Raw genomic sequence first — 27,282 nt, 5'->3', positions numbered from 1 at the left:
GATCCCTGGCTGCTCAGAGAATTTCTCTGTATTCCTCCCAAGCTACCTGTCCTTGCTTCTGCCCTCTGTACGTTTCCCTTTTATGTCTTGAGCTTGTCAAGGAGCCTCTTGTTCATCCATACAGGCCTCCCCTACTGTTTTTGCATAACTTCCTCTTTGTTTGGAATCATTAAAATTAAAACATTGAAGAAAGTTACATATTTAATCCAACAGATTTTTTTTATTGCACTTTGAACATATACATGACAGTTATTTCCCGCAATTACTGATAATTTCAACACTGACACTACAGCTGTTGCTTGAGGATACAACATTTCAGGCACTGCTCCTGCAGTTCATGTTAGAGCTAAAACTATTTACAAAACTATACTTTCTTGTGTAATACTCTTATTACCATAACTTTATAAAGAACATTGTTTATGCAATACAAAATCAGTGGGTTGCAATGTTTTTTTACAAACTTTAATATTTTCATGGTGATTTTCTGTATCCTTATCACATTTCAGAAGTCTTTGCATTTTTTTTTATTCAACCAGCAATTACCTTCCCTAAAGAACAGTAATGCTTGAGCTTGAAAATGCTTTACCCTAAATGCCTTATCATATAATACAGAATATCAAGATAAACTTCAAAAGCGTATTTTGTAGTCTCCAGAATTGCATTTCCTATTTGGATGAGAATGTTTTGATACTATTTTCAAACTGCACATTCAAAATAAGAACATGAGCTCTGTGTGAATTAGTGATTAATACTCTGCTCTACATTTTGAATATACCTCTCAAAATCCTCAAGTCTTCCAATCCCAAGACTGAACATGTTAATGCGAAAAGGAAAAGCTGCAGCACACAATTTAGACCCTAAGTATAAACTGGTACCAGTTTCTTCTCCTTTTGACTAGATTTCACTCAAACCAGCTGAAAATGATAATGGCTTTTTCTAGCAAGCATCCTTTGCAGGGGTGAAAGCAATTAATAGAAATTTCTTCTCTTGGCTTTTCAAACATAGATCTAAAATACTTGTGGTTGTTTGTTTTGTTGTTTTTTGTTTTGTTTTGTTTTAAATTCTATGTGCATTTTTAAGGAGACCATACTAAAACCACTAATACTAATCTATTGCTTTTTACTAGAAAATTATCACTCTAGAAAATAAATAGCTTATTTGATGTTCTAATTCCAGATGGAAGCTTAGGGTTCAGTGCACAAACTGCAGAGTGAAGTCCTTTGCCCAAACACAGTCAAAGAAAGAGGACTGCAATAGCTCCCTTGTGGCCCTGATAAATCTTTTTTAAAAAAAATAAAAATGCAACTTCTATAAAAATATGCTTAATAGACAACAGCTAATACATATGCAATTATTCTCCTTGTGTTACAGAAATACTGAAAGTAAGCAACTTCTGTAATTTCCAGATGTGCCTCACATTAAAGTTTATGTAAAACAAAAATTACCCAATAATATTGCACTTCAGTGACCTGCTATAGCAAAGTAAAAACCTGATGGTCATTATAGCTACAGAAATGTCTCTTACAGTTTCTAGACAAAAGAGATCTTTCTGTATTTTGATGGGTTCAAGTCAGCTTATTCAATGGAATTTTAATGAACGGTTAAGAGAAAATTTAATATTGGCCTATATAAATGAACATAAATGAGCAAGTTCCTCTTCACAGTAGCATTTAGGAACACAACTTGAATATATAAAGGATTATATTAGAATGTCCAGATAAAGCTGATTAAACAAAAAATAAAGGACACGTCCTGAATGTGTACATCAGTATTAGAAAATGGGAACAAATTCTGTGTAAGCAAAAATATTTTCAAGCAATATTTTATAGCATACAGTTTTAAAGTAAACTTGAAGATTTCTCTTACAGCTGACAAATAGGTTAGTTCTACGTTTATTTACAACTTATCAACTGCTGAATTCAAAATTAATATGCAAAAGATGTGAACCCAATTTTTATCTCTAATGCTTTTTGAAACTTTGTATCCATGTTACCTTATTCCTTTCTCCATTGAAGGTTTTAAAAAGCAGTTTTATTTAGTTCCAAGTTATAAACACTTTCCCTCGCCATTGCTGGTACCAAAACCCCAAGATTTGTCCTTTAAAATTATCTACACTTTGCTTGCCATTTCTGTAATTCCTGTACTTCCCACACAGAAATGGAACATAGTATTACAGAAGACATTTAACTCTAACTAAACAAGAAAAAGGAATGCTATATTGGGTACACTACTTATTTTTAAAATATAATACTCTGCAGGAGACAAATTGCTATGTTTTAAAAATATAAACATACAACATGAATCCTTATTATGCAGACAAATTTGCAACAATCTTCCTTTTGATAGTAACAGATCATTCTGAAGGGTAAGGAAATAAAGAAGTTATTGGCAGTATGACATTCAAAAATTATGTGAAGATGACAAACATGGAATAATATCGTAGGAGAAAATGAAGAGAATGAGAAAACGCTTAATATATAAACAAGTCAAATTATATTTGCAAGAGCTTGTACATTTATTTTAAGGGGGATTTTAATATGCTTTTAGCTCAGAAACAGAAAAACACCACTAGCCCTGTCTTAATTTAAAATATTCTTAAATTTCTAATGAGAGGACTTTGACGAGATGAGATAGTTTTAGCTGTTTGAAAGTAGTGAGTCTTGCAGTAATTTAGAAACTTTGTAATATAAAAAAACCCAACACATCAAAAAAAGTGGCATACATGCATGCTTTTGTTACCCAGTGCCGGAAATAGGTCTGTATGAAAAAAAAGATTAGCACCTCTCCCAAGATCAAGAAAGAGAAACTGTAGAAGTTTAAGAAAGATTTCAAAATACCTGTGCACCTGCCTCTGTCTTTAACCTTTCATAGCATGGTCTCAATGTAATAAGTCTTGACTACCACTTCTGCAGTCCTTGAGTTGCAATATACTGCCATGTAATTAGCATTTAGTAATGCAATTTGTTAATTAGAGGAATACTTGCAATGAATCATAAATCAGAACCTGAAGCCAGATTAGTTTGCATTATTATTTTTTAGAAGCATCTGTCCATTTCTAATTTATTGTGGATGTACTTTCTTGCCAAAACAGTAAAACACAGAGCAAGCCTGCGTGTATTTTCAATTAAAAAAAAAGCTATATTGATTATAAATTTATGATTATCGTTCAGTATTTTGAAGAATGTGGATACGTTTAGGTATATACAGATATATAAATCTATATACATCTATAGCACAATCTATGTTTAGCACATAGTATAGGTGATCAAACTGATGGGGGGGGAAACAGTAATTTCAAGAGACACCTGCTTACATTTAAAATACCTGTACTTGTATATCCTTTTAGTTTCATATTTTTATCATTAGTAACATTGTTACCATGTAGAAATTTCACTACTTATCTGCCTTTAACTTAATAGTTTTAGTGAATATTCCTACAAAAATGATTTCCATGGAAGATGAAGTAATATATTCTGATGAGCAACAAAATCTTAACATTTCATTCTCAGTAAGTCTAACTCCTCTATTTAATTTTGAAGGACCACTTACTGTTGCATATTCAAAATGTATTTCTAGTTTTTACTATTTTGGCTATATACATAATTAAAAACTAATGTATAGCAGTAGAATGCAGAAATGTGTGCAAATGTCACAGATTTTGTTTAATAACAGAAACTCAAGTTCAACCAGATTTTGTTCCTTTGCATCTTATTATTTTGCCTAGGTTTTCTCCAGACCTTAATTGTATTTTAATGCACTAACCACAATGACCATAAAACTCCAAGTATTTTAACTTTCATAGGTTTGTATGAATCATCAAAATGTAAATGAATCATAAATATAAAAACAATTATTGAAAAAAATATACAGGGAACAACTGAAGAACTACATCAGTTTCACTTGAGACAGTCCTCTTCAAAATGTACCCTATTTGACTTTGATAAATAAGTTACTGTATTATGTAATACAATCAACATATTTACCTGTTCAAAACAGCTAGAATGTTACAGAGGCTGGTAAATTTTCACACCTGTCTACAGCAAAAGTAGACATTTAAAGTACTTATGCAAGAGATTGCTGACACTTAAGGTCAACTTCAAACAGGAAGATGATTAAACAGATAGTGTATTTTCATTTGAAAATTTTTTCCATTTTGCAAGATTACTACTTCTAGCATATCTTTGGGGAAGAAGCAGCGAAAGGCCAAGAGCACGCTATCCAAAAACACAGTAGCAATTTGCAAGCAATGATCCTGCAGAAAATGGAAATTTCCAACATCCAGTTTAGTAGCAAAATACTTACTCTCTTTCAAGTCTCAGTGTGTTTCTGATGGTGAACTCCATTTTCTTTTTAAACTTCTCGTATGTCTTTGTTATAGGGAGCTCTAAGCAATTAAGGAGTCTATTTCCAATGGGATAACTTATATGCAAAAATTTAACAGTAGGTTCGGGATCAAAACCAATGGGTGGTATAGAAGAAGAACCTGTTGTGAAGAGCAGAATATCCTCCAATGTCACCAGAGACTCACCACCTAGAAGATATGATTAGGTTGTATCATTCATTGCTTATTACCTACAAAGCATTATCCTGTACGTTAAGTGTTAGAGGAAAAAAAATCCCTAAAAATCAGGAAACTCCAAATTATGCTGAATGACTATGCAGTTGTATGGCCAAATAAGAAAAAACTTAGCAACAAAAACTTGGGATAGTTCTGAAAAATCTTAAGTGAAAACAACCTGTCCTGGTTTGAGCCAGGATGAAGCCAATGTTCTTTTTACTGATTATTTTTTTTATTTCAGTGAGCACTCTTTTAAGTAGCAGCAAGTTTTCCAGCTAATGGACTGATAATGCTGGAATGTTTATAGGTACTGCCAAGACACCAGGGACACTTTGCTCTGCTCATATCAGCAACCCTCCTATAGGGAGGAGCGGACTAGACAGTTGGCAAACCTGGCCAAAAAAGAGTATTCCATTCCATAATATCTACATAGCTCTCGGTATAAAGTCAGGGATCACAGAAGTCAAGCTCCTTCCTTCTTCTTCTTCCCCTTATGTTCCATTCATGGCCAGTGTCCAGAGAGGACTCCATCCATCCATCCATCCATCCATCCATCCATCCATCCATCCATCCATCCATCCATCCATCACCATTGATCCCTAGGCCCGTGCATTCCTGACCCTCATAGCTCTCCCCTCAGCTCCTGTCTGCTCTGCCACTCTCTCTGGGACATTTTGGAACTGCTAACAGCTCAGGAGAGTGCCATGGGAGTTGCTCAGGCAAAAGTGTTTTGCACCTTCCTGCACATACTTCTATATATTTATACATATTGTCTTTTATCATTAGGATTTAATTAAAGCTGTCTAGCTTAGTTTTCAATCCGGAAATTCTCTCTCATGCTCTCTCTCCTTTCCCCACTTGAGTGGGAGTGGGAGGGGATCAAGAGCATTGTTGTCATCGGTTTAATTGTTGATCCTGAGTCAAACCGTGACACAACCAAAACTCTATTCTGCAAGAAGAGACCACGGTTTTTAAGCAGTTTTGAGACACACCATTTAATTAATTCACCACAAAGCTGAAGAAATGGGATTAAGGGATTCTTCTGTACTACTCATGGTGATTTGGTTTTTGTTAGTTTGTGTTTTGGTTTTGTTTGCTTGTTTTTTCTGTTTTTTTTTGGTTTTTTTAAACTCCTATGAGTTCCTAAACAGGCATGGGGAAAAAAAATAATAAATACTCACTTTCCACATCTTGCAAATAACCCATCCAAAAATCAGCACCTTCACCTTTATTTACATCTGATGAGGAATGGATTGTAAAGAGATCACAAACAGTTTCTGCTGAAAGTCTTTCAGGTTTGTGGCACAATACATGGGAGAACACATCTGGATGCATTTGCATTTTCTCCAACACACCAAGAGTTTCTAAACCTTGCCTAAAACTAGGAGGAGAAAAAAAACCACACAAAAAAGCAAACATGTATCAGAAAACCAGTATGTAACTAATTGTACTCTGCATTTTATAACACAAGACTGGACATAATGAAGTTTCCCCATCTGCAATCTCCAAGTCTTGTCAACAAGGTGTACATAGTAATCCCATTTCATTTTAATCTTTAAAAAAAATCTATTTAATTCTCATTTTAACAATCTAAGCTTTCTTGACAGATGAGAGATATACGAGTGATATGCAGAAATTAACTTTATTTCTTGGTACTTCACATAGTTTAATTTTTATGTAAGAGAAGGCTCAGGTGCAATCTACTTGCCATTGCAATTTTTAAGCCCATTTCCAAAAATGCAAAAAAAAAATAATCACAATTTTACCTTAAAAGTCTCCTTATTATCTGTCACTTTTTAACTTCCTAGTTTTAAAATACAACATACATTGTTTATTTCTTGCTATGTGGGCCCGCTGCTGAATGAAGGGTGTGCCCTGGTGACAGAAGGTATAGAGAAGGCAGTTACTGAATGCCTTCTTTGCCTCAGTCTTTACTGCTCAAGCTGACCCTCGGGGGTCCCAGACTTTCAAGATCACAGAGGAAGACAGGCTAAAGGAAGACTCTTCTTGGCTGAAGAGGACCGGGTTAGAGACCAACTAAGTAAATGGGACATCAGCAAATCCATGGGCCCTGATGGGATGCACCTGAGGGAGCTGGCTCAAGTAATTGCTAGGCCAATCTCCATCTTTCAAAAGTCCTGGAGAACAGGAGAGGTGCCTGAGGACTGGAGGAAAGCCAGTGGCACTCCAGTCTTCATAAATGGCAAGAAAGAGGACCTGGGAAACTACAGATGGGTCAGCCTCACCTCCACACCTGAAAAGGTGATGGAGCAGCTGGTTCTTGGTGTCATCTCAAAGCATGTTGAGGAAACGAGGGTCATCAGGAGCAGGCAGCATGAATTCACCAAGGGAAAGTCATGCTTGACTAATCCGATAGACTTCTACAATAGCAAAACTGGAAGAATACATGAGGAGACAGCAGTGGAGGTGGTCTACCTTAATTTCAGCAAGGCTTTCGACACCATCTCCCACAGCATCCTCACAGCCAAACTCGAGAACTGTGCATAGGGCAGTGAGGTGGATTGGGAATTGATGACAGACAGAGCTCAGAGAGTTGTGGTAAGTGGGGCAGGGGTTGGTGCTGGGTCCAGCCCTGTTCAATATATTCATCAATAACCTGAACAAAGGGATAGAATGTACTCAGCAAGTTCACGGATGATACAAAATGGGGAGGGGTGGCAGACTCACTGGAAGGCTGTGCTGCCATTCAGCATGACTTGGACAGACTAGAGAGTTGGGCAGGGAGAACCTAATAAAATTCAACAAGGCCAAATGTAAAGTGCTGCATCTGGGGAGAACAACCCCATGTATCAGTACTGGCTGAGGGCTGACCTGCTGGAGAGCAGCTCTGGGGAGAAGGACCTCAGGGTCCTGGTGGACAACAGGCTGACCATGAGCCAACAATGTGCCCATGTGGCTAAGAAGGCCAATGGCATCCTGGGGTGCATTAAGAAGAGAGTAGCCAGTAGGTCAGAGGAGGTTATCCTCCCCCTCTACTCTGCCCTGATGAGGCCACATCTGGAGAACTGCATCCCTTTCTGTGCTCCCCAATTCATAAAGGATAAGGAACTACTAGAAAGAGTCCAGTGCAAGGCCACAAAAATAATTAGAGGAATGGAGCATCTGCCCTATGAGGAAAGGCTGAGAGCTGAATCTGTTTAGCCTGGAGAAGAGGAGACTGAGGGGGGATCTCATAAATGCTTGTAAATATCTAAAGGGCAGATGCCAGGAGGATGGGTCCACTCTCTTTTCCACAGTGTCCAATAACAGAACAAGGGACAAGGGGCACAAGGTGGAGCATAAGAGGTTCAAGCTAAACAGGAGGAAAAAACTTCTTCACTGGGAGAGTAACAGAGCACTGCAACAGGCTGCCCAAAGAGGTTGTGGAGTCTCCTCCTCTGGAGACATTCAAAACCCATGTGGACATGTTCCTGTGTGATCTGCTATAGGTGATCCTGCTCTAGTAGGAAGGTTGGACTAGATGATCTTCAGAGGTCCCTTCCAGCCCTGATGACTCTATGGTTGGTGAAATGTGCCAAAGAGGGTCTTCACTGAAAGAATACTCTCTCTCAAATTTGTTAAAAAATCCTCACATTCAAAATTATGTTTTTCACAGAAGATTCAGTTAATGCAAATTTGGCAAAGATAACATCCTAAATGCGTTTATTATAAATCTAACTACAGCATCTATTAGCATCCAATCCCTTTAAGATAAGAAGACAAATAGGAAATATTGTAAGAGACTAATGAAAAGGGAGTAAGTGGCTGCAACTTTCCCACCTATTTGAAGTCATCACTACCTCATGGAAACACCAGTGTAAGGGCTTACATTTTAAGCAGGCCAACTTACACTTGTGCATATTATTGCCTTCTTAATAGCACACAAAAACTTCCTAATTAGAACTCTGGAAAACTCACTCAAGTTCTAAACAAGTTTAACAGTTCTAAAATGTAAAGATTCTAAATTTGAAAAATTCTGAATTAAAAATTAACATAAGCTAAATCAATTTTTTAGTGCAAAGGTCTTTGTCGCTCTATAGTTTAGAACTGTGAATCTGCACTCTTCATAAGGTTGAAAGAGGAATGCAATCAAGGAGTCATTATTTCAATCTTTCAGTTTAACTACCTAGTTAACAGTTGCTATTTAATCCACTGAAAATCACAGTACATTTCATTGGTTTAAATGGAGAATAAGTAAGAACATGTAAGTTAGTTTTAGAAAACAAACCTTTCCAGAGGTAATTTAACTCTCTTGATTACATGATGGATCAGTATGTCATTCACCAGCATATTCTTATCACACAAAGCTGTTATAGGTCTTAAACATCCAGCAGCAGCAAGGAATTCATGGCAGTTGTATATTGTAGACTCTAGGCTGGACAGACTATTTGCGTATTTTATCTGTATTGGAAGATAAAAGTCAGGAATTTATTTACTACATGCGTGTGTATACACATATGAGTAAGCTTTTTAACTCTGAACTAAAATTATAGTCAATAAGCCCTTCTTTATTAGTCCAAATACAGTACTGAATAAGTTTTGTTCTATTTACCATTTTTATTGTTTGTGCTACATCAACATCAGCAACATCTTCCAAAGCTGGCTTCACATTCTCTGGACCATAGACAAGACAATTGAACAGTGTTTTGGAAAAGAAACCAGGAGATGGGCCCCCATGAACCAGAGAAACTGCAATCATTTTACCAGCTTCAAAATAAAGATTCTCTTTTACAGCTGCAAATGAAAATAAAAATAAATTACTATATATGCATAAAACTAATTTGTGCTACTCTTTTTTTTTTTTTTTTGTAGAAAAATCTCATAATGCAGTTCCTTCTTACTTCAGGAGATGTGACAAATGAGGGTGGTTGTCTCCTGCTGGTTGAAACAGTAAGACTGGTATATTTTACATAGGAGTACCATATAATTATACTCCAACTTCTCAGCCACTATCAAGGTTTGGGAAGAGAAGTCACTTCCTTTTCCACTTTGTACCAATGCACATTTAACTCTGAAGCGTAAGAATTTAAATAAGCTAAGTTTGGGTCTTTAGGAAGCATGCTGACAGAAATAATGTTCTAGAAATTTGAGGAAAGGAAAATGAGTATCAGAGAAAGTGAGGAAGAATGCAATTCACCTGTAGAGAACAAATACATACATTTAAAAGTACCAACTGCAACTACATGCTGTGTTTTTTCCTTGGTTTAGTTGGAAAAGTTGATGACAACTGATTTTTGTTATTACAACTCAACAGCCCACTCCCTTTTAGAATTGAAAAACAAAGAAATTCAAAAAGCAATTTCTGTTCCTCAGGACTATAACTGAGAACTGACAACCACAGTGGCTGAAGATTTCAAAGCCTTTTAAGTTGCAGAGTTCTTAATGTATTTTTAAACAAAGCCTTTAATTACCTTGAAAATCAAAGGACAAGTTCTTTGCAGAAGAGCCCTCAAACAGTGAAGAATTCTGAAGGTGAAGCATTAATAATTGGAAGAAATGGTGTTTTGATGCAGCAGAAATATCTGTCTTTGATCTATTTTGGCAGTTGGTGAACTTTATTTTGATGGTGTTTGTAGGACTGAAGCTGCGTTGTCTAAATCCTTTTAAAGAACTATTCCAGATATTGTTTGCATTGATGTTAAGCGTTGTAGTTTTTTTATTAACTTGTAGCTTTAATTCCTTCAGTATATTAGAAACTTCCCTTATTTGCTGTCTTAAATGCCTACAAGAAAATTGCACATATTTTCAGATGAAATCTGTGATTCATGATTAGTAACAGTTATACAGGAAACATCGTAAAAATCTATTAAGAAAAGCACCTTCTTAAATACTTTGGTGGAATAATTTAGGTATTGCCAAAATTGTATCAGTAAAATATTTGTTGTAGATCCTTCAAATTTTAACTCTGTAGTGGCAAATTTTAAAGTACCTCTAAGGAGTAAAAAAAAAGGAGGTTGAAATAATTAACTTAGCATAAGATGAAGTTATTTTCTTAATTCAGTAACACAAACATAGTGCTAAACGATTCTCACACCTTTGTTCTACATTTGAACAATATGAAACAAGTGAGAAATTGAAGAGCTTACTATGTTTGTATGAAATATATGTTCTGCAACTAGATTAGCATACCCTGTCAACTATTCACTAATATTTAAAACTTGACACTATAATAAAAAATACATTTGAGTAGAGGGAAACATTGCAGTTGTCATGTAAATAAGTAAGACACGAGTCTAAATAAGACCCCTTTCTTTTGCAACTTGCAATGAAAATTATTTCAATACTCTACCTACTAGAAGTAACCAACTCCCTCATCAGAATTTTTAGCACATATAACAGGTTGGATTCATAAACTACAACAAGACAAAATAATTTTTGTATCCTTAAACTTAATCTTCTATATTAAAATGTTATTTTACCACTGATTTTAGCACAATCACAAACTATTTCTATGGTATAAATGCAAAACCATTGAAAATTCAGGACATGTCTGATTTGTAGAAAATAATCAGGATTCTTTGATTCTTTTTGTTCACTTTTAAGTATGACTAGCCACACTTTGGTAAGGACAAATAGGTGTTTCTGAGTTTTGATCCTCTCACTACCTAACTTAAAAATTCTCAACAGGTATAATTCTTCTCTCCTCACTGCCTCCCCCCCTCCTCAAGCATTTAGAAACAGAAGAAGCTTTCAGAAAGCTATGACTTTAGCTCTTCAGTGTAGTCATTCAACTTTTCCAGTGACTATACACATGCACGCAAACATATATATAGCCACTATTTATACAGACACACACCATGTTCTGTAGGAAATATGGTGTAAATCCATATGCTAGATTACTCTTCAATGTAAGAAAAATAGAAGAAAGTACTTTTTCCTCAGGGACAAGTTCCTGCTTGACATCAGTGGAGGTAAAGACATCGTCACTCTGTTGGATGCTGGAAGTTCTATGGGTGAGCAGGGTGACAAGGTGTTCTGGCACATTATCTTTGATGATCTGTAAGCCAAACCAGTATTTTAAGAAGAGATACAATTGAAGAATGCATAAACCCTTCTTATTTGAAAGTGGCAATATAATTTGCCCCTCATTTCAGTACTGAATCTCTTTGTATGATCATTTACATTAAGTCCATCAGTGCCTTAAACACAATTTAAAAAAATAATAATCCAGTATTTTATTATGTGGTAGCTTTCAGATCTGTTTTTAGTCCTGACTGATAGTATAAAGTAAAAAGTAAGAATATCAGTTTCTACAGACTTGTGACGTTTTTATTACAGTAGAGGAAACATTACTTATACAAAGATGTTTATAAATCAGATGTCTAGAGCACTACTAACATTAAAAAATACTGACAAGCAACCTTAGCTTGAAGTTTTGCCTTTTATACACTTGAAGTTATCCCTAAATTGTTAATATTCCTTTTATGAGTATCTAATTTTATCAAAATAAAAACTGCTTTACATGCCACCAAATGTAACTATAACAAATCTTCAGAGTTCACAGCTTAGAAAACTTCAGTCACTAAACTTTACTCAAATTTTACCCAATTTGCAATTCAGTGTAAGAAGCGTCTCCTACAAAATAAGCCTTCACCTCCTCAGGTTTAAATACTACTTTACGTTATAATCAGTTTCTGCTTGAAAACAGAAAATTACACACTGGAGAAGAACACTGCGTTGAGATCCAGGAGACTTCCGATGGCGCTTTGGAGATGGCTCTTCCAGCAAACAAGGTGTTCCATCTGTCTTTTCACAGGTAGCCAAAGAACGCTTTTTCTGTTTGCTATAGTTGCCTGTATGATTAAATTATATTGATTTAGTGGATTTGCTAGCTGTAAAATACATAGTATTAAAGTTTACCATTTTAAAAAGTCACATCCATAACATTACCTGATTTTGCAAAGATACTTCTGCATTCCATGCACTCCCAGTTTTGCTCCCATGACTTCATATACGAACAGGCCAAATGAGTTCCACGGGATCCACAAGACTGACAACGCTTTATTTCCCATTTACTAACATTAAAAATTAGGTATTTAGAATTAGACAGAATAATGACACTAGTTAAAAGACAGAATATTCAACAGCAGGTGTAAACCAGACACTAAACTAACAAAGCACAATTTTATCAATCTGGTAGGACTGGAGGGGAGTTTTCTTCAGATGAGCTATACTCACAATTCCTGGCTGCAACAAGTGAAAAAATAAAGCTATCCATGTTCCAGTACCTTGTACTGAGAGAGACCAAGCTAGTGTGGTCCCCTCCTTGAAGTCAAGAACTTGCAGCCAGTATTTTCTTCTCATGTTGTCAGGCAGCAACATCCTCTATATTTTATCAGTACACACCATTCAGCTTTTACAAACATTAAATTTTTTGAAGAAGCATATCTGATTTTTCCTAGAAGCCTATAGTACAACTCTTAAAGGCAAAGTAAATCCTGAAGTACACACTCACCATGAATGAACCAAGTAATATTTGGTCAAATCTGTTCAAAAAGCAAAAGTTAATGTCTACGGGCAGTAAGCTACAAGAGTACCACAGAAACAAGTCTTAAAAGTAGAGGCTCCAACAACTCTGAGTATGCCCATGCCAATGAAAGATACCCATTTCAGAAGCACACAAATAAAACAAGAATGCATTAAGATAATGAACTTGTAAATAAAAATTAAGCAAGTGGTAGAGCAGAATAAAGCCTTTCACATGATCACCCAAGCCTCTCATTAAGCTGTCAGCAATATTCTAGCTGCCATTTGCATGCAGAAGGATAACTTGGAGCTATATCGATTGTACACAGATAGTTACTTTTTAGCTAAGTCTGCTACTTTAATGAACTTCATGTAAAGGTAATAAGTATTCTAAGATTTATGAAGTTGTTGAATTAAGCTTTGACTGACACAGAACACTAGTTTAGGTACATGCTATTCTATGTGTTATGTGGACATACAAACTCTACTTCAACTCTGTATCAAGTGAGAATAAGGACAAGATAACTGGTAATTGATTGAGTTGGTTCTCTTGGCTTTTACAACCTGATTAGAGAAAATTAGTATTGAAATATTATTATTACAGTGGGTAAAACAAACATTTTATTTGGACATGGAATTTTGACTAGGCATTAAAACCTGATGCTGAAAAGTATTAAAGCATTTAAGTACAAAAATTAAAAACCACCAAAGACTGACTCCATCCTAGGTCACACCTTCCTGCAAAACTGCATACCTATCAGGTTCATTATAGTCTCTTCCTTTCTTGCAACGACATCTTTTAATGTCACAGTGTTGATAACATTGAAGTAGGTCTTGATAGGCATTCTCTTCAAGTTCCCAAGATGCATCCCTATAAACAAGGCAAAAGATCTGTTACTACAACTGTTTCCAGTTGTTTAGATGGGTTACTCAGTCTTTGGAAAATATGCATGTAATAACCACATGAAGGTATTTCAATCATGTAACATTCTAAGCAACAGCTAGACAAGTGAGAGGTGAAAGAACATCTAGGAACCAAAATAATACTATAAAATACACAGAGTTTTTCTTGTGCACAGTTACTTTGATTAAAGTATTTCTTATTTTTCACATGACCTCTATGCATGTTTGCTGTTTCATATTATTGCGTTTTCCCTCTCACAGCAGACATGTTTATTTGTTTTGGCAGTCTACTCAAGCTGACTACTGAAAATGGTCCCACAAAAAGTAACTCAGAACAGCTACAAGGAAAGAAGCTACTCCTTACCAAACCAAACGATTATACCATTGATGGTAGAACTGAGGTTTCACAGTTCTGTAGTCTAAATAAAAAAATGCTATAACACCCTATGAACGGCTTTATAGAAAAGTGATTATTTACAAAATTACTTACTTTTCTGGAATGTGTATGCCCATTCTCAACATTTCTTTCTGAAATTTGTCCTTGTTATTACATACTGTGCACCTAAAGAAAAATATCCCAGCACTCAAAGCTTGATACTGTGTCAAGAAAAAAAAACACAACAAAAAACAAACCAATTATTGAATTACTACCATCCTTAGGTTGCCAATAACTAATGCCTTAGTATCTATAACCATTACATTAATGGATATTTTGACATTAATAGATATGTTCTGACATGGATATTAACACTGACATCAATCTTGGTGTCACTTGACATTGGAGCAAGCGGTGAGCATTTTCTCTTCCTTTAAAGGACAAGAGTTCACATGCTGGAATAAGGTTCATGGAAAGAAAAGAAAAAAATAAAAAGCACAATCATTTTTAGTCAACCTCTCCAAATCTAGAAAGTGTTTACAAAAAGAACTTGACTTTTCCTAGCTCTGGACACAGGCAAAAACAACTAATGATGGATCAATGACATTTACAGCATTTAGATGCTGCACATAATGACTTGGTAGAAAGCAACTACCTAGGCTGGACTTCAGTTCCTAAAAACAACTAAAAGCATCAGGTTATCACACCTGCAGAAACATGGTGGAGGGGGCACGGGGCTGTGGGAAATTAATAGTGAAAAAAAAAAATTATCCTAAGACACCAGTCTTGTCTCCAAAACACAATTTTAGCATTGCCCTTCAAACTTAGCATACTTCTGTATCTACTGCCTACATTAACCCTAAGCATTGTTTACACAATTTTCAGCAACTGTTCTGTTATTTTTAAACACAAAAGATATGTGATCTCTGGGAAAAAGAAAGGGAGAACTTGTGTTACCTGTATGCATTGTCGATGAAACCAAGCGTTTTTACAGCAAGGACTTTTCAATACATTGTACACTGGAAGTTGTTCAACCAAATCCAGGCATATTGTACACTGTGAAGTTCCTCCAGATTCTTTATTTGGAAAGTTTTGAACAGGTTTATGTTCCCAACAGTATGATCTAAAAATAATAAATTAAGGTTCCCGTATGAAAACAACATTTTAAGAACCTTCCTTATAAAATCTGAAGATAGCAAAATGAATTCCTTATTACATCTGTTTTTTCATGAACAAATGCTGTGGAACTAGCTAAAAAGGCAGACTCGCACTGGTTTGGCTGGGATGGAGTTAATTTTCTTCAAAGTAGTTTGTGTGGTGCTATGTTTTGGATTTGTATCAACAGTGCTGATAATGCACGGATACTTTAGTTATTTCTGAGCAATGCTTATAGAGAGTCAAGGCCTTTTCTGTTTCTCACACTGCCCCAACAGCGAGCAGGCTGGGGGTACACAAGAAATTGGGAGAGGACACATCTGGGACAGCTGACCCCAACTGACCACAGAGATATTCCACACCATGACATCAAGGTCAGCAATAAAACTGGAGGAAAGGAGGATAGGGAGACATTTGAAGCTATGACATTTGTCTTCCCAACTAAGTGTTACAAATTATTGAGTCCTGCTTTTCTGGAAATAGCTGAACATCTGCCTGCTGATGGGAAGCATTAAATGAATTCCTTATTTTGCTTTGTTTGTGCATGCAACTGTTGCTTTACCTATTGAACTGCGTGTTATCTCAACCCATTAATTTTCTCTTTTACCCTTCTGATTCTCTCCCTATCCCACTGCAGATAGCAAGCAAGTGGCTGTGTGGGGCTCTGCTGCCTATTAGGGTTAAACCATAACACACATGTAAACAAGTTATGTATATCTAACAGACCAAGTCAATAGAAGCAAGAAGTGTGTTGCCAGCTGATGCTCCGTAAATTACACAGATTGTATACCTCCTTTCTTTCAAAACTTCTTTTAGTCCAAATAACGCATTTCCTGTCCTCAGAACCTCAAGTTCTTCCTATATTTTAGCATTACCATGACCTTAAAGAAACAATTTTGGGTTTGCATATTCATTCTGCAAAGTCTAGGTGGTGTGATAAACTTGATAATTTAGCACTCTTTCGAAGAAATAAAACAGCTCATAAATGCAGGTCTAGAAAGAAGCCTTTAAAAAATGCATTACTTTTACATGTGCTTGACTTAATAGGAGCTGTTTATTTAAGGAGTTAGTGTGTCTGCCAGACTTCACCCATCCTTCAAACTCCGCTTACAGTGGGCAGAATACAGCTGTTATTGAATGCACTCAGGAGTATTTTGATGACAGCTAAGATGCTGGACAGATGATAGTAAACAAAAATAAAACTTCCTTTTTTTTAGACATTTGCTATTAAGCTCATTTCTCCTACAGTCCATCTCTAATAAGCAAATCTAGAAGTGTTGTGCTTTGAAACACAGTGGAATGTCATACAAGATGTTTTGACTGTCAAGATCGATAGACAGCCAAACCACTGCCATTTCAACAAAGGCATAGGAGGTAGACAATAAAACAGAACCAACTATTTTGAAGCCTGTTTCAGAGTTTAGGATTTGTGGACAATTTAACTACTTGTAGAAGCATTAAATTGTATCTTTATAAGTGCTGAGAATTTAGTTTATAGGTACTAGGTAACCAATAACTGCTTGGTGTTTGTGTTTTCCACAAATCAGAATACTTTTTTCTTAGATAATTTATAATGAACAGTCCGTCCAATAACAAATCAGGAAAAAACAAATCACATCCTGTATAAATATAATGAAAAAAAAACCAACAAGAAAACCTCAGAACTTACCTGAAGTCTTCCATAAACTGGAAAATACATTCCTTTTGTATCCCACAAGGAAAATGGTAACTTCTTTTGCATTTGGGAGCTACACATCCAATTGAAGCACCCTTTTTCTTACAGATATTACATTTCTAGAAATAATTTGTTTTAGAAATAAAAGAATATTAACTTTGTAAGTCCAAGCAAAATTACAGGAATTAAACCAGTAGAAAAATTGCAAGATGCATAAGAATATTATCAGCCAATAGACTGTAAGTGACAAGACTACCATGTCTTACTTCTATTTCAGAGTAAAGATACATAGATATTGCACAGACTTTGATGACGTATTATTTTATATGCATGTTGACTTCTGACACGCAAGCTAAAATACAAGCTACTTTACCAGTATCTACAGTTTAGTTGCACTTATAAAACTACATAATGTCAGGTTGAGGCTCAGCATAGTATCACGAGGTACTATGCATGTGTCATTTGCTCTTATTAATTTATCTGCATCATACTCAGGAAATAAAAATACTAGTAAACTTCTGCAGATTTTATTGTCCCCTGTGGCTTCCACAAACCTAATATACTTGTTACTTAAATGTAAAATTCAGATGCTTGAATGGGCTCAACACACTGCCCATTGGAGAAAGAAACCAAAAATCCCTACAGGCCATACTAAATGCACTTGAAAGTCTGTTGTTTTTTTTCTTCCTTGTAAATACCAATGACTTTATTCTTACCAGTCTGGAAGCTCTCTTTACTTCTTTTATAATATCTTTGATTAAGAATCCATATACACCTTCATCTTCTTCCCCTCTCTGCCATATGCCACTTGACATCAACTACGAAAACAAATTAAGTATTTTAAAACACTCACCTACCTAAAGATTAAAAATTACCTACACTAAATTTGTCAAGGGAGAAGTTTAGCCTAACAAAGTTTGTGTGCAAATATTTTAATCATGAAAAATCTGATCCAAAACATCCAGAAAATAGTAACCAGTAACATGAAAATAAGTATTTCATAACATCAAAGCCTTATTAGCACTGTAGAGCCCAAGATGCTGTATTTTACCTTCCTTTTTAATTATACAGACTATTCAGTTAATTATCAAACCATCACTTTGAGCTCATGAAGCTTCAGAGGAAATAAAATTAAATTAGTTTAGTTAAGGTGAATGACAATTGTGCTGTGAAGTTAATGAAGCACAGTAGGAAGTATCTGTACTGAAGTGCAACCTAAGAGGAAAAGTAATTCACTTTATGGAATTAAATAAAAACAGAATCAAGTAACCAGGCAAGTCAAAAAGCCTCATGATAACATAAAGTTACTTAGTAAGGCATTTACATCACAAAATTAAAATAACTAAATAGTTTCAAAATTTGATGCCACCTATATTCTTTACAATCTCATTTTATAGTACTAATTTTATAATTTCAACACAGCGCTGTTTTCTAATTACAGTTTGATCAGTATTTTAGTCAAAAAAAGTAAACATTGATACCAAAAGCAATTAAGAATATATTTTTTTCAAAACGTGAAACTGCACCACTAATTGGCCTCCTTCTAGAAGAACTCTTTTCTTACGTATTTACTATATTTAAGTAAAATCAGAGGGTTTTGTTTGTCTGTGTTTTTAAAAGGAAGCAGGGTCTAAAACCTAGAAGATGACTGACTGCAGGAAGCTCATCACAGTAAAATACCTTATAAATGATAAAATGCTCAGGCTATTTTGCCCCATCAGGAAAGAACTTTTCCCTATCATTTCATATGGCATTATGTATGAGAAAAAATTATCACAAACAGACCTAAATTTACTTCCAGCTGCTTTAAATTTGAAAAAAAAAATAAAATTAAAAAATATCAATACAACTTCAGAAAATCTCCAGCTTAGTCTTTAAAAGACTCAATATCCAACCTATTAATCACCTGCAATAAACACAATCTTTAAAGGAAGTAGTTGAGAAAACAAACACCCTAAATTGTTCCTGATATTCTTGACTGTTTTGTTTTGTTGTTTAACTTGGGGAAAACTTTCAAACTGTATTTACTAACAAACAAACAAACCAACCCCTGCTCTTTTAAATAGTCATATTATTTTAAATACCTTCAAAATGTACAGTTTGAAAGGTAGTTAAAGCATACCTTTAAGAACATGAATGTAAGAAAACGTTAAGTGTGATAACAAAAGATACTCAACTGTAGTTTTTATCCATAACTTTGTTCAAATTATAAACTATTAATGAATAGTGATACTGTAGATAATTTTATATATGACCAGCAGGGTACATATTACTAAACTAAAATGTAGGAGTATTTCTTAGGTGTTGCAATGTCTTATGTAATGTCAGAGAATAACTCACAGCCAAACAAGAACTAATAAGAAATGAGGGAAAAAAAGACAACTTTTCTCTACTTTTTCCACAAGGGGTGGAATTTTCACATTCCAAGTTTTGAAACTACACTTCTCTTATAGAAGTGAATATGTAGGTGCAATCTCTTCCCTGTCCCTTAACATGTATCTTCATTGCTATGATAGGTTGGGAAAACTAAGTGATGCATTTAAATGGGTTGTGAACCGAATTTAGCTCTGAACAAAGGCTTGTTGGGATTTATTTATATTATCTGCTGCACCTAACAAGTACAAGACAGTTCAATCTTTATGGCAACAAAACCGTTGTAGCAACTGTTTGGACAGGTTTTTACTATTTAATACATGTTGCATTTACCTTTTTTTTTTTTTAGTTAAAACAGACAAGCTCTAAGATCAATGCTACATACTTACCAAACAGTAGTAATGAACAGTGAGCTTGTACTCAACATAGGTTCTTTTTTCTCCATACTTTTCAGGGCAGTCATCTGTCCGTGCACAGAGAACACAGCCTAAAATATAGAATAATGTTTATAACCACAGTGAATGTACTGGAATTACTATGCATCAGCTGTAAAGCAGTAACTTAATTCTTTTTATCACATTTTGAAGTAGATAACTGAATGAAGGACAGTAGATACTCTGTCTCCTTAATGTGAATTCAGAACAGGGTACTATTTGTTACTTTCTAGTTCCTAAAAAGAAAATACTTCACCAGTTCCACCTGCCTGGTGATTCAGAAAGCTATCACCAAGCTACATTCTGAAGCATATTGTGCTCCCAACTGAAACGTTCTTCCCAAAACATCCAAAGATAATTGTCAAATGGCCAAAAATGTCCAGGTGCGTGTAAAATGTTATCTAATGGTTTCTAGTATTGTACATAAAGACACTGCCATATTACAAACTATGAAGCAATCAAACTGTTTCTTTGTATACCTATGGGATAACCTTTGTGAAAAGCCTATGAATGGCATCCTGATTGTATCAAGTCATATGCTATTAGCGCATTTGAAACATATGCCAACATATGAAAGTTTAAAAACTTTCAGGGTTTTAAGACAGCACTGGAGTCTACTAGAACCTCGAGGATTCCCTACTTCTGCAGTTTCTAGCCCATTGACATACTTCCGCAGATATTGAATATCTTCCCTTCAATTCTCAATAGATATACATTTTCAATATCCTGACATCATGGACAGTCATAGTAGTGACACAATAGAGGTAGGCCTTCAGCCTAATAAAGTCTTGAACACCTCAAACATAGCTGTGTGTGATTTGGCAGCTGAATTTCCAAGGTTACTTTTTAAAAACATATGCAGAAAGAGTATTTTTAAACAATCCAATTCCACCAAACAAATCCAAGGAAGTTTTTTCTTTTCATTCCCTGAGACAAGTAGTTCTGAAAATCTGATTACAGAGAAGTCATCTGTTCTTTGAGCCCAAATAATACATAAGTTATAATTGGTTTTGTATATTCAGATTAAATATTTCTATAAGTATTTAATTAAAACTTTACTTACATGGATTTTGAATGTCAACATTCTTTTTTTTACTCATCCTGAGTTCTTCTGTCTGTCATGAAAAAGAAGCAAAGTGTTAAATACAACTTGTGCATTAAGATGACCATTATATACCACTTACAAATTTTATTTTAAATTGAATAAAACCCCAAAGCTTAGTAAAGTAAAAATGGGATCAAGAACAAAAGAATATAATTCAACTGTTATTGTGAGAGAGAGATTTGAAAAGAAGGATGCCAATTTTCAGAAAAAAATATTACCAGACCAATGAAACATGCAGCAACTTTTAGCAATTGCCCCAAACTATCAAACAAGATATTTTATTTCCAAAAGAAAATATTAAAAAGCCTAATGCAACAGCTAGTTATGTATAGACCTATTTTTACAGAAGAGTTTGTAGTTATTTTAAACATCAAAAATAACAATTCAAGGACACCTAAGGAAGTGGCAGTGACTCCTGCTGCATTAAAGATAGTATTACCATGAAGAACTTTGAAGAAAAAAATAACTGGTAGGATAGTGATGTAACTATGAAGACAGTCTCTGTTGTTTGGAAAAAATGCTGTATCCTGGCTTAGTCAAAGAAATAGTGATCAAAGATTTAAAAAAAAAAAAAAAAAAAAAAAGGCCAACAAAAAACCTCAACAAAAAAACCCCCAAACAACGAAACACAACATAGCTGAGGAATCCAAAACTGGTACATGCATACAGGGGAATTTACACCGTTTAGAACTATGTATTATACATTCTGAAGTGGAGAGGAATTTATTTAGAGTCATTGACCTAACCTGAATTTCTTTCAAACATCACATCCCTAAAAATTAGACCCCCAAGATACATTACCATGAATATACCTGAAGCTAGCCTTTACTGTGTGCTCCACCATGCATCCTAGCCCACCCTGGAAAAAAATAGATACATGGTTCTTCACCTCAGCACTAAGATGATTACTCTTTCTCTAGGTCAATGTAGCAGCCTTATAGGAATATATCTGTAGATCTTTGACTTGCCTTCTCTTGGGAAGCTGAAGAAAATATTACATAAGTTCTGCAAGACCAAACTAGAAGCCTGACAGACTGAGCTATTGGAAGTTTAGATGACTGCCAGGTACAGGCTTCAGGAACAAACCTTAGGCTAATCCACTACTGCAAAGAAAGTACTGCAACCATTTTACTAGAGTTTTAGGAAAGTAGTTGTATTGAGAAATAAAAAAAAAAAAAAGGAGAAGGCAGAAGTCTCGGGATTACACCACTTCTACACCACTGCAGTCTGTTAAAAGGCAAATGGAGTAGCTGTACAAAAAAGACCTTCGCCAGAAAATGGTCTCAAAGGAAAACAAATAACGCCCCAAGCAAATTAGGTCAAGAGACTCTTAATGAACACACACTGCAACCATATTTAGATAAAAGGATTAGTTCCAGGTTCCAGTTTTGCCAGGAACACACTTCTCTCTTGCTAAATTACAAAAAAACTAAAGGTACTTTATCAGGTAGAAGGGAAGAAAAGACAAGCACACAGCTCTCACACATTGCCTTCTCCTCGGGATTTCTCAATTACGGTCATTGCCAGTTTCACAGTCCTAAACCTACTAGGGTAATGCAACAAAGAAACAATCTATACATAAGAAGAGAAGACCAGATTTTCACTCCCGTGTGTTGTTAAAAAGTCATACCACGCGGAGAAAGCACATATCTGGAAAGAAGAAAAGCACCTTCCTACCTTTCCCTAGCTCTAGCAAAACAGAAAAAAAATAATAAAACCTCTCTTTGCTTCCCCAACTCCTTCTACTTTTATCAAATTATTTCAGGGAAATGAACCCAGAGTCCAAATTTGCCAGTTAAAAGACATGCAAGAACAACCGTTGAGGCTCCATGAATAAGTCCTACACAGCTTTCTACAGGAACAAAGCAACTCCGTATCAGTCACAGGAACATATTATCACCCAGTGCTTACAAAACCTTAAGTATAAATAAAATGTATCTAATTCGCCTAAATAGGGTAAGAAAATCCTCAGAGTAGATACTTAGGTTTTTCTAAGTACTAGAAATCTTTACTGCTCCAGGACATCGGACATTTTAATGGTTTTTAACTAGAGGATGGGGAAAAAGCAAAGCAAAACAAACTCAAGAGCGAAGGTTTCAAGCACACGTTTTCCCTCGTACACGAACAAAAGCTTCACGGAACCCTCCCAGATCCCATTAGTTCCTGCATCTACACATGGCAAGGATTCCAGGTCATCTCGCAGGGCATAACACGACGCCGTGTCCCGAAAGACGCCCATCCCTCAGCAACCAGCAGCCGGCGAGAGCGGGACTCCCGCCCGATGTCGAGGAATCCCAAACGGTTAAGACTCGGGTGGCCATTTATTGTCCGAGCCTCACAGGGGTTCGACCACGGCACTCGACCGGCGTCACTGCAAGTGGAGCAACGGCCGCGGCAGCTTCTGTGGGACGGGCCCCCCAGCCAGGGCCCGTCCCGCGGCCGCGCTGGGCCGGTCTCCGCGGGACGCTGCTCACCTCCCGCTACTTTTCCTCCCAGAAGCGGGAGGAAGACAGAAGGTTTACTCTGATATTGTTAATAATAGACGGTTATTACCTCCTGCTCCTAGACAAGGGGCGTGAGCCAGGCTCGCAGGCTGAGAAGCTCTTGGACGTTGCTTCCTCGCTCAGCTCCCCTCTCGGAGAAGCAGCGACTCCCACTCCTCTGCCACGGGCAGCTTCAACTTCTCCCTCAGCGGCTCAGCATCCTCCCTCCCCCAGCCTCTCCTCGCCTCCTTAGCGCCAGGCTCAGCCAACCCCGAGGCTGGGGGCAGCGGGGCAAAGCCTCAGCCCGCTTGAGGCGCTACTCACGCCAGGCCCGCCCGCCAGCACCGCGCTCCGGCGGCCGCCCCGCCGCGCAGCCACCCGCGCTAACCGACAGACGATTCAAACCCCAACATCCGCCGCCGCTCCGGAAGCGCCCGCACCCGCCATCCGTTGCATCGGCGCTCGGCTACCGTCACCGAGCAGGCCGGCTCAGCGGGGGCAGACGTGCCGTCCTGGAGGCCGGTACCTGGCCGGAAGGGCCGGCTGCGCGGCGGGGCGCGGCGGCGCGGGGCGCCGTCCCGCCGGGCCGGGCCGGGCCGGGAGCGGCGCGGGGCGAGGCCGCGGGGCTGCCCGGGGCCCGTGGCGCTGGCCGGGGCCGCCGTCCCGCACACGCCCCGCGGGCATCCCAGTGTGGGTGTTGTGCGGGGCTGCTCGGCTTCTGGGGCCCCGGGGAGAGAGGCGCCGCCGCCCGGGAGGAAGCCCCTGCAAGCGGCTGCGGCCCGGGGGGAGCGTGTCGGCAGCCGGGGCTGTCCTGTCAGTAACCTCTGTCCTGACGAGGTACGGGCCTTCACAACCTGTTTAAGCTCAGCCCTTGCAGACTCCTGCGGAAAGCCTGTTTTTGGAGTACTTACCTAAGGGAACAATACGTTTTTGTTTTCTTTTGTTTCCCCTGAGAAATTCGCTTGATGTAAATGCCGTCTTTCACAGCTTATTCTCAAGGGGCCTTAGTTATCCCACTTTAAAGCTACAGTGCTGGCCTGGCATTTTTTCCCATAGCTGATGGGTAGCCCACTTGGACACGATGACAGTTGCTACAGTAGAATGGAGTTTCTTGACTAAAGTTGTGTATTTGATGTCTTTTTGCAGACATTTTGCCATCTGAAGACAACTGTAGGGGTGGACTGCATCAAAGGGAAGCTCCGTCCACTGGGCTTTGGGATGTAAGCACGCTCTTCTTCCTTCCCTGGTACAGTCAGGCTCGTCCTGATGTTCAGCTTTGGTGGGAAGGCTGACCAGGCATCCCCAGTACAAAATGAGTCTTTGCAGTACCTGACACCCAGACTCAAGCTCTCTCCAGTAGCTAGGTCCCAGACCACTTACCTGTTTGTTGGCTAGCCACCCTGGTTTGAAGTTCGTTAACAGCACACACAGAACAGAGACCTTACTTGGGAGCGAGGTCAGGACCTGGCTAGGCAAGTGTGGCAACCAGCAGCTTGTTTACACACAACTGGTCCCTGTTGTCCCACTGCCTCTCCGTTTTCTTGTGCTCAGTCATCCTCAATGTACCTTCATCCCATCTGTTCTCCACCTTTGCCTTTTCCCCTAAGAATCCCATCATGCATTTTGCACAATCATGCAAGTGCTTTAAAATATCCCACATGTTTTTCCTGCAAGTTTTCTCCCTTATCTATCAGGAAGTTCCAGTTGAATCTCCCTAGACCTTTGAGTGGTTCCTCCAATGTCCCATCAGTGGCCTGAGATTTCTGGTCTTTGGTATTGTCTCAGTTATCTTCTGGGTTTGTGCATCTGGGACCTACTTGTCCATTGTCCAAGTCTTGTATGTTAAAAAGGTGTTAATTAGATATCCTCAGAAAAAAAGTATTGTTCCACATATCCTTACACTATGTGCTTCTGAAAAAGAAGGGTGTCTCTGGATGTGATATGAGGGAAAAGGTATAGATAGGTAGTTATTTGTTTACTATAAATACGTACGTACATACATACATACATATTTTTAACAAATTCCGTGCTTCAGCATGCTGGGTGTCCCATTTTATTCAATAACTGGGCACCTACTCACTGTATGAAAAATCCAGAGTACATTCCATGATCCTATGTGGATTTGAATCTACATTTTCAAGAAGTGTAGAGTATAATTCTTGCCTGTACCCTCTCTGGCTATTCTAATATATACAAGGAAGTGTCATGCTGCCAGTGGGAATGATGATCTTTGCTGTTCTCTTGAGAGTCAGGGTTTAATCCCCAGTCTTTCACAGTCTGGATAAATGTCCCAAGTATTGGTCCTCTGAATAAAGTAAGGATGTTATTATTATTATACTACCGTCATCTTTTGTAATCTATGCCAATATTTCATAGAATCATAGAATCATTTGGGTTGGAAGGGACCTTGACAATATTTTAGTTCTTTCCTGTAGGCCCCTTTCATGTACTGGAAAGCCGCTACTGGGTCTCCCCAGAGCCTTCTCTTCTCCAGGCTGAAGAACTCTCCGAGCCTGTCTCTGTAGGAGAGGTGCTCTAGCCCTCTGATTGTCTTTGTGGCCCTCTTCTGAACGTTATCCAGTAGCTCCTTTTCCTTTCTGTGTTGGGAATTCCAGAACTGGACACAGTTCTCCAGGTAGAGTCTCATGAATAGAGTGGTGACTTGCTGTGTTGTCACTCCAACAGATGTCAGGGTGATTGAAATCCCCTATGAAGACCAGGGCTTGAGAATGCAAAGCTGCTCCTGTCCATCTATACAGTGCTTCATCCATTTGGTCTTCCTGGTCAGGTGGCCTGTAGAAGACTTCCACTATGATATCACCTGCCCCTATCTGCCCTTTAACCCTGATCCATAAACTCAAAGTCAGCTCCTCATCCAACCCCAGGCAGAACTCTATCAATTCCAGCTGATCACTGAGGTAGAGGGCATCACCCCCTCCTTTTCTTCCCCACCTGTCCTTCCTAAAGACCTTGTACCCATCCATCCCCACACTCCAGTTGTTGGAGTCACCCCACCATGTCTCAGTGATATAGAGTATTTAATTTTGGATAATCTTGATGTGTTTTTTTTAGGTTTTTAAAATTATTATCAGTCAGAAAAAGCCTGAACTTGTTTTCTTTTGGTCTTTATCAGTAATTCCTGTAGTCTATCCAGAAGGGAGAAAAATTCCAAAGGAAGTATTAACATTTAATCTGTCAGCATGTTCTGCTGGTTTTAGTGTTTTTTTTTTTTTAACCTGACAATGATGGCAGCATTTTACACTCGATTTGCATCGTTATGTATTAATAAAATAAAATTAATAACTAATCAGGTCCTTATTATTTTAACTGTTTTTAGGAGAAAGGTTGCCAGCTTGCTTTTTTTTTTTTTTTTTTTTAAAAAAACATGAACTGTTGATGCTTTTTGTTTTCACTTAATCCTTTGAAAAGTGCTAGCTCAGTATTTACTAAAAAATGCAAGGGTTTTTTTTCCTAGTTCTTTCACATTATCTTTTCTGGTCCTTGTTTGAATGTTTTGATCTGAAATCACTTCTGATTGTTCTCAGTTTGTTTTGAACTCAAACATACCACCTCTTGGAAGCAGGAATTTCCTCACAAAAGAGCAATTTCAGGTCTCCTGGTACCGCACTGCTCAGATAATAAGCAGGTAGGTGAGCAGCAGTAGTTAGGGGTGATATTTCTCCTGCTGTGAGACAGTGTGGCTTCACTCTGTAGAGCTCATCTGCTGCCTGCATTGCTGTATTCATTCTGGGTC

At 37.5% G+C, this 27,282-nt stretch overlaps 1 protein-coding gene across 1 annotated transcript; it reads right to left on the bottom strand.

Moving 5' to 3' along the window:
* Positions 1-219: 219 nt before the first annotated feature.
* Positions 220-23,894, bottom strand: G2E3 (G2/M-phase specific E3 ubiquitin protein ligase). The gene is made up of 16 exons (XM_051621853.1): positions 23,599-23,894; positions 21,004-21,055; positions 19,896-19,993; positions 17,850-17,951; positions 17,128-17,252; positions 15,261-15,426; positions 14,418-14,524; positions 13,779-13,895; positions 12,449-12,573; positions 12,219-12,351; positions 11,430-11,555; positions 9,970-10,280; positions 9,111-9,292; positions 8,787-8,959; positions 5,740-5,939; positions 220-4,531 (listed from the first exon to the last, which is right to left on the bottom strand). The coding sequence occupies exons 2-16, from the start codon at positions 21,038-21,040 to the stop codon at positions 4,299-4,301; spliced, it is 2,235 nt and encodes a 744-aa protein (XP_051477813.1). The 5' UTR covers positions 21,041-21,055; positions 23,599-23,894; the 3' UTR covers positions 220-4,298.
* Positions 23,895-27,282: the final 3,388 nt, after the last annotated feature.

This window comes from Apus apus, chromosome 5 (assembly GCF_020740795.1).
Source record: "Apus apus isolate bApuApu2 chromosome 5, bApuApu2.pri.cur, whole genome shotgun sequence".
Lineage (NCBI taxonomy): Eukaryota > Metazoa > Chordata > Aves > Apodiformes > Apodidae > Apus > Apus apus.
The sequence above is the reverse complement of the archived record's forward strand: the minus strand, read 5'-3'. Positions and strand labels throughout refer to the sequence as shown.

Bases quoted from the DNA above. Each gene is read 5' to 3' on its own strand.
- G2E3 (XM_051621853.1), bottom strand. From the start codon at position 21,040: ATGAGTAAAAAAAAGAATGTTGACATTCAAAATCCAT. The intron at 12,352-12,448 runs GTAATGTTATGG...TTAATCATACAG, and splicing joins AAGTATCTTTGCAAAATCAG to GCAACTATAGCAAACAGAAA. The intron at 11,556-12,218 runs GTGTGTAATTTT...TTTGGCTTACAG, and splicing joins CAACGCAGTGTTCTTCTCCA to ATCATCAAAGATAATGTGCC.